The sequence below is a fragment of the Leptodactylus fuscus genome, chromosome 9 (assembly GCF_031893055.1).
Source record: "Leptodactylus fuscus isolate aLepFus1 chromosome 9, aLepFus1.hap2, whole genome shotgun sequence".
NCBI classification, from domain to species: domain Eukaryota; kingdom Metazoa; phylum Chordata; class Amphibia; order Anura; family Leptodactylidae; genus Leptodactylus; species Leptodactylus fuscus.
The window spans coordinates 32,683,080-32,698,710 of NC_134273.1; the positions used below are offsets into that span (position 1 = coordinate 32,683,080).

The following is a 15,631-nucleotide window of genomic DNA, read 5'->3' on the forward strand; positions in this document are numbered from 1 at the left end:
TTATTCCGCAGTCACATCTCAGTCTGGTAGTTCTCGCATGTTTAAGTAGAATATTGCAATTCACTATTGGCGGTTTTCACAAGTATTGATGACGTGTCCATAGGATAGGAAATGGCACTCACCAGAGCACCGCTGCCACGTCAGTTAGCTAATCTGTGTAGGTCCCAGGTGTCAGACCGCCATCTAATACTGATCTGTGGTGGTCTGACGCCTGGGACCTACACAGATCAGCTAATAGACGTGGCAGTGATGTTCTGGTGAGTGCTGGTTTGTCTTCATGGAACATATCATCTGGCCTGTTTGCAGCTCAGTCCCATTTAAAGTGTAAATCTTCCAGAAAATCTAAATTTGCCCAACAGTTTTGTTCCGCTTTAATGGTGGGAAAGTCACCATGTTGGGCAGCGTCTGCCCCCTGTCACCCTAATGATTACATAGGTCTCATCTTTCAGAGGACTGAAAGACTTAAATTTGTGTACCTTAATCCATGGACCTTCCCATTCCCTCCCATGTCCCTTTGTGCCCGCGCAAAGTATAACAGCCGTTTAGTATCCCCAATATGGTATCGTACCTCTTATGGACCCCATATAGCGTAGTGGTCTCCACATTATACTGCCCCCTACTTGTGGTCCTGACCAAAACCTAATACCCCCCCTTGCCTCGTTCTCCTGCCGTCGTCTCTAATTTCAGCCACCGACTACTGGAGGGAACAGTAAGCATGATGTAATGGCGTCACTACATTGCTTCCCAGCTATTGGGGCTGACTGGTCCAGCTGGGTGCGGACGTCTCCCAGCGTCATCAGATAAATTTAAGTTGGAACAAACCTCTTTCTGCCCGGGACAGCTCGAAATATGGAAGTGTCCCATGGAATCCAGGATGGTTGGGAGTTATGTGATTGATGGTTATTGGTAGGTGAAGGGTTTTTTGACCTGTTACCCTTCTGCTAATTATATAAAGGGCAGAGGGGTAAATCCATATACAGGGCCGATTTTCTCTTGGCCGTGGGTCACTGCCTGTCTACTATACCTCTTCTGTTGAACGTAAAAGCTAATTTTACCATGTACAAAAGGTGCCAGGGGAGGCCAGGAAGAAATAAGAAGCCATAGTTACCATGTACAATCCCAAATTTAACACCAGGTTGGCTTGATATGGAAGCAGTTGCTTTGTCTTGTATTTTTTACCCGTCTTTTCTTTGCCATGCTCCCGTATAGGTTTGTTTTGTGTGACGGCATTGTCTGAAGACCTCATAAAACCTCCACTTGAAGTGCATTATCAGTCCCCGTTGTGTTTCTCGTCCGTCCCTTTCTCCTTATGTATTGTTTGATCTGTGATTCTTTCTCATATCCTAGTTTTTATTTGATCTGTTGTCCTCTTCATGTTTTTTCGTATTGTCATGTTGCTCTTGTGCCTCTTTCTTGTGTAAAGCTTTGTAAATAAGGAGGATATTATGGCTTCTGTCATGCAGTAAAATAACCAGATTTCTATTGATACTTTTCGCTGATTTTTGACTGATATTTTTTATTGTTTTGAAGCTTTTTGTGTATTTATTGTGCGCCAGAGAGCCATCTCTTCCCTCTACCTGCTATCCTACTGTGATCTATATACTTAGACCATAGCACAAGTCTTACATTGAGGAACTAGGCTGCTCGCGCTTATATTTCATGCAGTCTGTTTTTATTTTACTTGTAGGATTTCTTCATACAGTTCAGATTTGTACATTGCAATATGAATTTCCTCCCGTTTGATTTACTGCAGATCCGGATGCATGAGATTCTCCGCCATTGAATAAAGATATCAGCGGGCTGAATCCAAGAAATCTGCCAGTAGCATGTGAACAGGATCGTGGAAACCCCAGTCAAATGCATGATCTGCAGATCGTCATTGGGATTGACAGGGATTTCGGGGGGAATTTATACATAACTTTTTGTTACCAGACCACTGTAACGTGTGTGAACAGACCCTTATAAGGCTATTGCCTACATAAACCTGATATGATATATACAGGGCTGTGGTATTAGTAGGACTCCGACTCCTTCATAATAAAGGACAGCCCTGGTCAGCTAGAAGCAGTAAAGCTCCTCTAAATGATTGAAAGGCCAGTGATTGAATGGAAGTATGGAACAAATGATAGATCTAATTAATGATGCAATATTAATAATTCTATCATGTAATTAAAAATAATCCTATTATTTTGAAACTGGAGTCAGTAAGACCTCACCCAAAACTGGCCCAAATCAAACTCCACAGCCATAAATAAAAAAATACATAGAAATCTACAGAGGTATCAGTATATGGATATGGGGACTGATCTTAGCCAAGGCCATTGCCTTGTAAAGTGATGATCAGGATTGTGCAGAGGGCGCTGGAGGATCTCGCACATTTGTTCCCATTCTGGTTGTATCTTCTAGCAGGTGTCTTTGGTCCTAGAAGTACAAAAGTGTTATTTACTGGTGGCAGATATAGTGATCTGCTCCCGTTCTAGCATATCTGTCCTAGTAATCCTTAAACTGCGATTTTGGTAATGGGCAGCACATGGCGCCATACAGGTCAGGCTACGTTCACTGTGCTGGAGTTTCTCTCAGCTACAAAGTGTCCCACGAAAATCGTTGGAGGAAAAAGTTGTGCATGGAGGACTTTTTCCTCTGCTGGTTTCAGTTAAAAACTAAGGACACCCATCAGACTCCATTATAATTAAAGGGATTCTATCATTAAAATGCAGCAGACATCTAAAAGGTAGGAGAAGGATAGCCTTTCTTAAGGCTATTCCGACGTGGTACCCAGAAAAAAATGCATTGTAATGATATAATCCCTTTAATGGAGTCCGCAGTGCTCCATGTGTAACCACTGTTTTAGCGGTCCGCCTCTCCATTGTTCCACTCCCCTGACGGACCTGAACAATGGAGAGGTGACACTAGTGTGAATCTAGCCTTAATGGGTTTATTCATACGTCTGTTTTTATCAACAGACCATGTGTCCATTGGCGAGACACTCTATGCCATATTCTGGTTTGTTTCTGCACCCATTTAAATCTTTGGGTGCGTGAAAAAACAGCAGATGGACGCCATGTGTGCGCTATCCCTTCTTCATGCATCCATTGCTAAGTCAGATGAAGCAAGTGCTGACAACAAAAACGGATCATATACAGATTTGAAAAAAAACAGATACTGGGTACACTCGGTTGACACACGGGCATTCATTCTGTAGACCCAGACCCAGACATTACTCTTTTAATGCAGGGGAGACTAGCGACAATTTTCCTAAATCCCCCCAAATATCTATTTAAAAAAAAGATCTTGACATCCTGCACTTGTCACTATGGCAATTGCACTTCATAATAGGCTGTCACTTCCTGTTCTGTAGTGATCACTTCTATATAGATAACATAGGATCCACCATTCACAATAGGGAATAGTTGCAGCTCCACATCTCCTTTTGTTACTTCTTGTTCTGTAGAGATCACTTCTATCTAGATAACATAGGATCCACCATTCACAATAGGGGATAGTTGCAGCTCAACATCTCCTTTGTTACTTCCTGTTCTGTAGAAATCAATGCTATATGGATAAAACAGGACCCAACATTCACAATAGATGATGGATACAGCTTATCACCTCCTCCCTGCATAGTGACTTTTGCACAGGTCACAGACTATGCTGACCGCATTCTCCCATAATAGTAGGTAAACCTATCTGTTATATAGCACTGTCCCTTTAATATTAAGCATGGCTGAAATCAATAGGATGTCCATGGCCGCTGGGTCCTTCACAGCAAAAGACTCTCTTTGAATTTGCTGGTAGGTCTGATGGTGCAGATAAGAGTCCTGAACGTGGGCTTATCCCTCATCCCCCAGCTTGTCTAAAATCTAGAAAATCTAGCCAATATTCCAGAGTGTAATGTAATTGCACGATAGATGCCTGTTCTGCCCCCAGGACAATCACCTGTGATAAGAAGAGGCTGCTGTGACCCCAGTTTATTGAGTAATGGAGGCAGCGATGACCACAGACTGCAGTAGGTACGCAGCGATCAAGCCTTTATGGCATATCCTCTTGATGTGTCTTAAATGGATATGATGGGAATGGCCCTATAATGTGTTTTCATCCATTATATGTGAATAAACATGACATTAAAAGTGATAATGAAAGAAATTATCTGCAAATATCGTTTTATGGGTGCGCTTCATTCCCTCTTACTGCTGTGTCGCTGTAATTTTAACTACTTTGGGCAGCACAAAATGCTGTTCAGATCATTTTGCACAATTTTAGCTCGCAGTGTGATTTTTATCTCTTGGTGGAATGACACTTTGCACTAAAAAGACTCTCTTTCCTGAGGCGAGGAGTCAAGCGGCTCAGCTGGGTACATGATTTATGCCGCTCCTATTTTTTTTACTACATGACTTAGTTACTGTAGACCATTATATATACATTTGCAATCAAGCTTTATGGGCTACAGAATGTACTTTGTAAATAATCTTGATTTTAAATATTAATAAAAAAAGTCTTCAGCTCGTGTGCAGCGCTATGTTTCTCCATGGTAACAGACTACAAAACAGATCCTGTTTGGTTTCGCAACATGGGACATCGGCCCTTAAACACATTTTGTGTCTCAGCCAACAAGGGGATGGGGCTTATCATAAAAGCTGTGTGACGTAGAGGAAAGAGGGATTGGCTTGAGATTCGACAACATGAACCAAAAATTCTGGGACAAAGTAAGCCAACCAAAAGAAGGTGAAGAGCTAGACACGGGTCTAAACATGCGCCCATCAGGCATAAGCCACTGTGATAAATTGGGCAGATCTTTAGATTGCCTGAACGAAGTTTAAAGGGATCCTATAATTCACACACTATTTTTTCTTAAGAAAGGCTATTCTTCTCCTACCTTTCGTTGTCTTCTCCGTGCTGCCGTTCGCCTACAATCCCGGTTCTTGTCGGTATGCAAATTAGCTCTCTAGCAGCACTGGGGGCGGGCCACAGTGTTCAAACAGCACTGGGGGTGTCCCCAATGCTGCGAGAGAACCCTCTCCAGCGCCACCTCCATCTTCGTCAGGAGCGTCCTCGTCAGCCTAGTCTTCCGGCGGTGGCTTGTAACTTCTAGGCCTCGGGCAGAGCAGACTGCGCACGCCCACAGGCCACAAGAAAATAGCCGCTTGCACAGTATTGTATTATGCACAGGATAGAGAATAAATTGCAAATCATTGGTTGTCTGACCATTGGGGTCTACATAGGTCATGAGAACCTAGATGTTGTGGAGCAGTGGTCGGACAGGTGCACTTTGGCTCCATTCATTTCAGTGGGACTGCGACGGCAAAACATGGTGGTTGTCCCCAATCACCACTGCAGCCAGTGAATGGTCACGTATATATGTATTATGGAGAAAATTAAAAAAATAGCTGCAATGTTGTAGTACATGAGGGTGTAAGATTCTTCCAGGGTCTCTGACTCAATAAGGCTGCACTCCAGATATATAAAGCAGGTGGGAAGTCTATTCACCCAGCACCGCAACGTTTCAGTCCTACTCCATGGGAGACTTTTTTTTTTTTCCCGATTCCCATATATCTAGCTTCTGTTTTGTGTAGTAGTTTGCTTACCCGCGAGTAAATTACTCGTTAGTTGCCTGAAGAAACTGACAGTCACAAGAGCTATAAATCACTGAACGCAGCCCCTGCCTGTCCAGAGAGACAGCCGCAGAATCTGGTGCCCAGACCGGCCGCAGAGAAAATCAACGCATGTCTTATTTTGATGTTGCTGTGGTCAGTTTGGTAGCGGTGCGATAAGAGGGATCCGTCATCCCTGCGGTTGTATCACTTTAGGCATATCAAATGGTTCTCTCTATGCAATTAATATTCTATGTAGTCAGGGCATGTACAGATAGAGAGAACACACGTTCTGCACGGAAGGGAAATGAATATATAGCAATTTTTTGTTATCTATCATCTTGAGCGATACGGTAGTACTCCAGGATGGAAGACTAGATTTTCTGTGATGTCTCTTTATGGCCGTCTCTGTCTGGTGCTGCTGCTTCAGTATTAGCAGAAAATGTGATTTCCCCAGTGCTGCCCTCCAGGCTATGGAGTCGGTAGGCCGGACCACCCCCTCTGACTGACAGCCATGATCAGCAGCCGTAAAGACCCTCTAATTCATTAAGTCTTTGAAAGTCAGTATGTAACAAACCATAAATCTAAATAATTATACAATATCAATAATTCTAGAATATCATTAAAATTAATTAAGAATGAAGTTAAAATTCTGAACTTCTCTCCTACTCCATCCAATACTGACTTCAACTCCTCCGCCATGGCTGCCCTGCTCCTCTTCTATGGGTACAGCTTCCAAAAGAGGTGGAAAATTGCAAAATCACATCTTGAGGCCAAGGCTCCACGTAGCGAATCGTAGCCAAAAAACGTTGCGGAAAAGACTATGGCGGAAACTCATCTTTTTCGCAGCTTTTTTTTACAGAATGTTCATAGAGTTTTTCTCTGCAGACTTTCTACCCCTGTTATACCTATAGGGAAACTGCCGGCATTTCTGTAGGTATAATTGACATGCTGCGATTTACTAAAACACAAGCGGTTTTGAAATTGCAGCATTGCGGATTTTTTTCCTGCAATGTGTGGACGGGATTAGCTAGAATCCCCTCCACTTTGCAAGTACTGTAATATGCAGTGTTTTTTGCTGTAGCATTTTCGCAACATGGGGGTCCGGCCTAAAGGGGTTTCCCGTGAACATAACTTTATTTAATATTGTAGACAATTAAAAGTTTAAAGGGGCTCTATCAGCAAGATTTTGCTGTATAAGTCCCACATATGCGTGAATAGCCTTTAAAAAGGCTATTCAGGCACCGCTAATGTTATTTTAACCGTTATAAAATAATACCCTAAAAACGAAAATGCTAATTATACTTATTGTGAACAGTGAGCGGCCGTGCACTGTCCGACGTCCTCTTCTGGCACGCTTTCCTCTTCTTTTCTTCTTGCAGCGACGCCCTCTGGTCCTGGCTTTTCCCCGGATTCATTGTCCTCAAATCCCACGCGTGCGTAGTGGCGCTCTCTCCGGGTGCATGCTCAGTATGCTCAGTTCCCCTTAGGGAGGGTTCACACGATGTATTTTGTCTCGTAATCTGGCAAGTCTACGCCGCGGGAGCGCCACGTATACGATCCACGCTCCCATTGAAATCAATGCCTGCAAAAGCTCCCGCGGCGTAGACGTGCCAGATTACGAGCCAAAATACATTGTGTGAACCCTCCCTTAGAGCTACACTAGCATACAGCGCATGCACAGTATGCTCGCGATCTGCCATTGAGAAAAATGGCGCCAGAGCGTGCGCAGTAGCTACTATGCACACACAGGATTTGAACCAATTCCGCCAGAAGAAGAGGACGATGAAGCCAGGACCAGAGGGCGTTGTTACAAGAAGAATGAAGAGGAATGCGCGCCAGAAGATGACGTCGAACATCGCAAGACCGCCCACCGTGCATGATAAGTATAATTAGCATATTCGTTTTTAGGGTATTATTTAAAAACGGGGTGGAGGGGGGCTTAAATAGCAGTGCTTGAATAGCCTATTCACGCATATGTGGGGCTCATACAGCAACATTCTGCTGATAGAGCCCCTTTAAACAGTTTTGCTAATATAAATCATTTAAAATTTTGAAGAGATTTAAAGATTTTGTGTATATATCTTAGGCTCGGTTCACATCGGTGTTCGGGTTTCCATTTCGGAAGTCCACTTGGGGACCCCCTGAATGGAAACCTATCCACATAAAAAAATCAGTTACCTTAGGAAACCGGCGGACACCATAGACTATAATGGGGTCCGTGAGGTTTCCAATCGGTTTCCACTCAAAAAATGCGGAGAGAAACGTGCTGCTTGCAGGACTTTTCTCTCCACTTTTTCATGTGGAGAGGGGAACAGAATGGCCAGAATTCAGATGTGAACTGGGCCTTAGGATCTATTCAGATCATGTAAAAAAAACAAACAAAAAAAATAAAATGATCTGTTTAATGTATACAAAAAAGAAAAAAATGGATGCAAATAGGTGCCCACCCATATACATAGACATCAATATAACCCCCCCCCCCAAAAAAAACAAACAAACAAACAAAAAACACAAAAATAAAAATACACAAAAACATAGTTTACCATTAAACTGGTTTAAAAAACATGATCTGACTAGAGCCTTAGTGGTGACATCTTTTGTCCTGACCGGTTGCCAGTGGATATGACCATGAATGCAGGAACTTTCTATGGTCTGGGACTTGTCAGAAACCCGGCCAATAGAAACTTTTCTGGGGGCAACACGGTGGCTCAGTGGTTAGCACTGCAGCCTTGCAGTGCTGGAGTCCTGGGTTTGAATCCCACCAGGAGCAACATCTGCAAGGAGTTTGTATGTTCTCCCTGTGCTTGTGTGGATTTCCATTCTACAAAGACATACTGATAGGGAAAAAAAAGTACATTGTGATTCCTATATAGGGCTCACAATCTACATAAAAAAAAAAAAAACGTCCATTTTTCCTTTCAACCAATCAGGACGACAGACTGTGTCAACACTAAGATGGTTAGAGAAAATCTTAAAATTTTATAAATTTTTAAAAATTATTTGCAAAAATATTTAACTTTAAATTGTCTACAAATTTGAGTGTAGTTATGTTCATGGTAAAATTCCTTTAATGCAGACAATTGAAATGAATATACACGTTAGCAACTTTTTGTTCGGTATGAGCTGGAGCGATACAATGGCACGGCAGGTAAGACAGTCGTTTCTGTGATGTCTCTTTAGGACAGTGCGGACCTGCGACAGCTGAATCAGCAGAGAACTTGACTTCATTCGCGCTCATACACACTCGGAAATCTCATGGTTAAGTAGAATTTGAGCTTTTGGCCTCTTTTGACTTTGTACTTTATATTTAATGACTCTGGCTATAATTTTAATGCTTCCTCTAAATTTCTGTGACTTGATTTGGGAGAAGGCAATTATCTTGGATTGGATTATAATATGTAAAATTCAGCACAAAACAGAAAATAGGATGTCACCTTCCACATTGATCTTCGTATCTTCAATAGAAAACGGCGCAGTTTATCACGCTGGATGCCTGTAATGACTCGCGATGGCTCAGTGTTTTCATCTATAAAATAAATATTACCCAGGTATAATTGGCTGTTATATTGATTTCAGGAGATGCAGCTGCTCGAATGACAATGCATCTGTGTGTCCTGGCTCTAGATTTATTCTTTACACCTTTACACTTTATTCCATATATTATTCGCCAATATTTATTGTTTCCCGGATTGCTTCATTTTTGAGCTGTTTGTGTAATGGATCAGATCGATCATTAGGAGCTGTAATATTCATTTGTGGTCATTGTGTATGGACAAAGCAGAGATGCTGCAGCAATGCCTGTCCACATATTGTATACCTATTGTAAAATATTACTGGGAAATTTATTTTCTCATTAGTAGTTTGAATATCTATCTATCTATCTATCTATCTATCTATCTATCTATCTATCTATCTATCTATCCATTAGAGATGAGCGAACACTATTCGGAACAGCCGTTCCAAATAGCACGCTCTCATAGAAATTAATGGAAGCGGCCAGCACGCAGACTTTGCTACATCCATTCATTTCTATGGGAGCGTACTATTCGAAGCGGCTCTTTCGAATAGTGTTCGCTCATCTCTACTATCTATCTATCCATCCATCTGTCTATCTATTTATCTGTCTGTATCATATATTTGATCTAAATATCTGATGATCTATAGCATCTCATCTACTGTTTTGTTGTCGTAGAGTCTTTGCAGCTCCTGTACATGGCTGGCTGTGTTGTTGATTCTGTTATAAATCCCATACGACATTTGGCCTATCTGGTGTCTGCTCTCTTTCCCTTTATAACTTTATAGATAAGCAGAGTCTAGTCTTCTGGTGTATAGTAGAATAGTAATGGGAAGTTAATGTTCACATCAGTAGTTTGAGTCTGTCTATCTATCTATCTATCTATCTATCTATCTATCTACATATATAAATTGAAGCTCAATGTAAGATCATGGCCAACCAACATGGAGGCATCATGTCTTCAGGACTTCATCAATATTTCTTATTCTTCACTAAATTTATGAAAGAAATATAATATTTATTTTCTCTTTCTCTCTTTTTTTTTTACTAGTAAAAAAGAAAAGAAATTGGCACAAACATGATACGGGACAGGCTACAGATGTCAAACCAGTTCAGAACGGCAGCCAAGTCTTCATTAAAGAACTCCGGAGTCGAACCTTCCCAAGGTAAAGATCTCTAAGTATATATCATAGAACATCCACTCTCCTGGCTGTGAGCTAATAAACTAGAAATCACACTTATATGATGAATTGGAAGAAGACTTTAAGGGATTGGTTTAATTAAGAAATTTCACATGGATACTTATTCATACAATTTTTCCCTGCCGAGAAATCAACATGTTTGCAACAGAAAAATCTAGAACATTTGGGTGACTATATAATAGAATCAGGATTGTAATACCCTTTACTTCTTACCTAACTGTAATGTTTATTCCAATAAAAGATTACATGTTACGGAGCAGGACTTATTATTTCATAAGATCGGAAGTTGGAATAAATGTCACCATTGAATGTTATTAATGCTACTGTTTCCATCGGCATCCCAAGCAACACATCTGGCAACTTTTATTTCTTCATTGGCTTTGCATTCTAAGAAATCTTCCATATTTTCCCATCGCTAGTTTGACCCTACAAGAAGTTTGTTGTACACCTGGATGGAAGTTACAAACTCACATAGAGGTGAATGGGAGGCGTAGAGCAGCACAGCTCACCTGTTCCCATAATCCCACCTAAGGGTTCAGGCTTTTGGAGCAATTATTCCCATCTCAGTAATGATTTGCTAAAACGGAAATAATCTTTCAGTTTGAAATAGAGCTGTTCTGCATTTTCTCTGCATGTTGTGTTTTTGGCTCTGGTGTGCTGCATTTACTCTCTACATCAGGTGTTCTTGGCTCTGCTCTTCTGCAGTTCCTCTTCACATCAGGTGTTCTTGGCTCTGCTGTTCTGCAGTTCCTCTTCACATCAGGTGTTCTTGGCTCTGCTGTTCTGCAGTTCCTCTTCACATTAGGTGTTCTTGGTTCTGCTGTTCTGCAGTTCCTCTTCACATTAGGTGTTCTTGGTTCTGCTGTTCTGCAGTTCCTCTTCACATTAGGTGTTCTTGGTTCTGCTGTTCTGCAGTTCCTCTTCACATCGGTTGTTCTTGGCTCTGCTGTTCTGCAGTTCCTCTTCACATCGGTTGTTCTTGGTTCTGCTGTTCTGCAGTTCCTCTTCACATCGGTTGTTCTTGGCTCTGCTGTTCTGCAGTTCCTCTTCACATCGGTTGTTCTTGGCTCTGCTGTTCTGCAGTTGCTCTTCACATTAGGTGTTCTTGGTTCTGCTGTTCTGCAGTTCCTCTTCACATCGGTTGTTCTTGGCTCTGCTGTTCTGCAGTTCCTCTTCACATCGGATGTTCTTGGCTCTGCTGTTCTGCAGTTCCTCTTCACATCGGTTGTTCTTGGTTCTGCTGTTCTGCAGTTCCTCTTCACATCAGTTGTTCTTCGCTCTGCTGTTCTGCAGTTCCTCTTCACATCGGTTGTTGTTGGCTCTGCTGTTCTGCAGTTCCTCTTCACATCAGGTGTTCTTGGCTCTGCTGTTCTGCAGTTCCTCTTCACATCAGGTGTTCTTGGCTCTGCTGTTCTGCAGTTCCTCTTCACATCAGTTGTTCTTGGCTCTGCTGTTCTGCAGTTCCTCTTCACATCAGATGTTCTTGGCTCTGCTGTTCTGCAGTTCCTCTTCACATCAGGTGTTCTTGGTTCTGCTGTTCTGCAGTTCCTCTTCACATCGGGTGTTCTTGGTTCTGCTGTTCTGCAATTCCTCTTCACATCGGGTGTTCTTGGTTCTGCTGTTCTGCAGTTCCTCTTCTCATCCGGTGTTCTTGGTTCTGCTGTTCTGCAGTTCCTCTTCACATCAGGTGTTCTTGGCTCTGCGGTTCTGCAGTTCCTCTTCACATCAGGTGTTCTTGGCTCTGCTGTTCTGCTGTTCCTCTTCACATCAGGTGTTCTTGGCTCTGCTGTTCTGCAGTTCCTCTTCACATTGGGTGTTCTTGGTTCTGCAGTTCCTCTTCACATCGGATGTTCTTGGCTCTGCTGTTCTGCAGTTCCTCTTCACATCGGGTGTTCTTGGCTCTGCTCTTCTGCAGTTCCTCTTCATATTGGTTGTTCTTGGCTCTGCTCTTCTGCAATTCCTCTTCACATAGGGTGTTCTTGGTTCTGCTGTTCTACAGTTCCTCTTCACATCGGGTGTTCTTGGTTCTGCTGTTCTGCAGTTCCTCTTCACATCGGGTGTTCTTGGCTCTGCTCTTCTGCAGTTCCTCTTCATATTGGTTGTTCTTGGCTCTGCTCTTCTGCAGTTCCTCTTCACATAGGGTGTTCTTGGTTCTGCTGTTCTACAGTTCCTCTTCACATCAGGTGTTCTTGGTTCTGCAGTATCTCTTCGCATCGGATGTTCTTGGCTCTGCTGTTCTGCAGTTCCTCTTCACATCAGGTGTTCTTGGCTCTGCTGTTCTGCAGTTCCCCTTCACATCGGTTGTTCTTGGCTCTGCTGTTCTGCAGTTCCTCTTCACATCAGGTGTTCTTGGCTCTGCTCTTCTGCAGTATCTCTTCACATCGGGTGTTCTTGGTTCTGCTGTTCTGCAGTTCCTCTTCACATCGGGTGTTCTTGGTTCTGCAGTTCCTCTTCACATCGGATGTTCTTGGCTCTGCTGTTCTGCAGTTCCTCTTCACATCGGGTGTTCTTGGCTCTGCTCTTCTGCAGTTCCTCTTCATATTGGTTGTTCTTGGCTCTGCTCTTCTGCAATTCCTCTTCACATAGGGTGTTCTTGGTTCTGCTGTTCTACAGTTCCTCTTCACATCGGGTGTTCTTGGTTCTGCTGTTCTGCAGTTCCTCTTCACATCGGGTGTTCTTGGCTCTGCTCTTCTGCAGTTCCTCTTCATATTGGTTGTTCTTGGCTCTGCTCTTCTGCAGTTCCTCTTCACATAGGGTGTTCTTGGTTCTGCTGTTCTACAGTTCCTCTTCACATCAGGTGTTCTTGGTTCTGCAGTATCTCTTCGCATCGGATGTTCTTGGCTCTGCTCTTCTGCAGTATCTCTTCACATCGGGTGTTCTTGGTTCTGCTGTTCTGCAGTTCCTCTTCACATCGGGTGTTCTTGGTTCTGCAGTTCCTCTTCACATCGGATGTTCTTGGCTCTGTTGTTCTGCAGTTCCTCTTCACATCGGATGTTCTTGGCTCTGTTGTTCTGCAGTTCCTCTTCACATCGGGTGTTCTTGGTTCTGCAGTATCTCTTCGCATCGGATGTTCTTGGCTCTGCTGTTCTGCAGTTCCTCTTCACATCGGGTGTCCTTGGCTCTGCTGTTCTGCAGTTCTGCAGTTCCTCTTCACATCGGGTGTTCTTGGCTCTGCTGTTCTGCAGTTCCTCTTCACATCAGGTGTTCTTGGCTCTGCTGTTCTGCAGTTCCTCTTCACATTGGGTGTTCTTGGTTCTGCTCTTCTGCAGTTCCTCTTCACATCAGGTGTTCTTGGCTCTGCTCTTCTGCAGTATCTCTTCACATCGGGTGTTCTTGGTTCTGCTGTTCTGCAGTTCCTCTTCACATCGGGTGTTCTTGGTTCTGCAGTTCCTCTTCACATCGGATGTTCTTGGCTCTGTTGTTCTGCAGTTCCTCTTCACATCGGATGTTCTTGGCTCTGTTGTTCTGCAGTTCCTCTTCACATCGGGTGTTCTTGGTTCTGCAGTTCCTCTTCGCATCGGATGTTCTTGGCTCTGCTGTTCTGCAGTTCCTCTTCACATCGGGTGTCCTTGGCTCTGCTGTTCTGCAGTTCCTCTTCACATCGGGTGTTCTTGGCTCTGCTGTTCTGCAGTTCCTCTTCACATCGGTTGTTCTTGGCTCTGCTGTTCTGCAGTTCCTCTTCACATTGGGTGTTCTTGGTTCTGCTGTTCTGCAGTTCCTCTTCACATCAGGTGTTCTTGGCTCTGCTCTTCTGCAGTATCTCTTCACATCGGGTGTTCTTGGCTCTGCTGTTCTGCAGTTCCTCTTCACATCGGTTGTTCTTGGCTCTGCTGTTCTGCAGTTCCTCTTCACATTGGGTGTTCTTGGTTCTGCTGTTCTGCAGTTCCTCTTCACATCAGGTGTTCTTGGCTCTGCTCTTCTGCAGTATCTCTTCACATCGGGTGTTCTTGGCTCTGCTGTTCTGCAGTTCCTCTTCACATTAGGTGTTCTTGGTTCTGCTGTTCTGCAGTTCCTCTTCACATCGGGTGTTCTTGGTTCTGCTGTTCTGCAGTTCCTCCTCACATCAGGTGTTCTTGACAGTGTTGTGCAGGGAATAGCTATCAAGCTGCCACGGTGTTGAATCAGTCTTTCCATGCACAGCGGCTCATAGGGCAACTTCTGTGCAGGGTTGTTGTAGCACAGCTTTGTCTAAGTCTAAAGGACCAGCTGCGCAGCCTGGTAGCCAGGAATGCCACCGCGCAAGGAAAAGATGTTATAGGGTCGCAGCAAATCGCCCCCTTTATTCTCATTGGTTGCAGTCCCAAGGATGGATACTAGCAATATGTTCACTTTATCAGATGGGGCTAACCTTGTTAATCTATCTTGTAATTGACTTCTTACTTTCTTAGCTGAGAGGTTTAAAAGGGTTTTTTGATCATGAAAAACAAAGACAGATCAGTCGTTCAGTCGCTTGTGCTGCGCCATTCCAAGAAACGGATCAAGCCATCATTTTTACTAATACATTTATATGTTAACAGTCAAAGCAATACCAGATTTGCATTTGCTAAGCATAATGGCATTAAAGATCGGAATTCATGTTTTATTCTGATTTAATATATATATAACATGTAGAGTATTTGTGGGGGAAAAAATTATTGAAGAAAACTCATGGATTTTACGTATCCTGGAAGGACAAGAACACAGTCCTGGTTATAACCGCCAGATGATGATCCAGATAAGACCAAAGCCATTGATGTCAGTGTAATGACCCAGAAATGTTGTAAAAATCTCAGTACTCATCTATCCTGGCACTGGTGCCCATAGCACACCCTGGTGTAACCCGGCTACTATTCTCTACTTTTGTTTTCTTTCTGCATATTCATATGTAGTGGATCTTCACAATTTATACTTTGTAGTGAATCCTCAGAAGATTTCTTCTTATTTCCCTTTGGACTTATTCTAGAATTTAGATTAGGCCCAGGTAGTAGTGCCAGCTCAGCCATCACTACACGTGTCTCATGCCATTATGGCCACCAGATAAAACAACACAGCCTCAGTTGTCTTCATAGAGTAATTCCAACCACAGAATAGTGACTATTATAACAGGGCACAAAGAAACATGGTGGCCAGAAAAGTTCCTAGTGTGTCCACTGCCAATAAATGTGCCATCAACAGCAAACCCATTACAAATGTGCCATCCTCAATTCCCCTACAGATGTACTGTCCATAATACCACTACAGATGTGCCATCTATAATATTCTACAGATGTGCCAACCATAATACCCTACAGATGTGCCAGCTATAATACCCCTACAGATGTACTGTCCATAATACCACTGCAGAT

At 43.1% G+C, this 15,631-nt stretch overlaps 1 protein-coding gene across 3 annotated transcripts in view; it reads left to right on the forward strand.

Moving 5' to 3' along the window:
- The window catches only part of PHF2 (PHD finger protein 2), a 186,679-nt gene that overhangs the window by 92,558 nt on the left and 78,490 nt on the right, over nucleotides 1–15,631 (forward strand). For all 3 annotated transcript variants that reach the window (XM_075287606.1, XM_075287607.1, XM_075287608.1), the window contains exon 3: nucleotides 10,157–10,271. In XM_075287606.1, coding sequence (XP_075143707.1) covers nucleotides 10,157–10,271 — 115 coding nt within the window. The remainder of the gene's footprint in view (nucleotides 1–10,156; nucleotides 10,272–15,631) is intronic.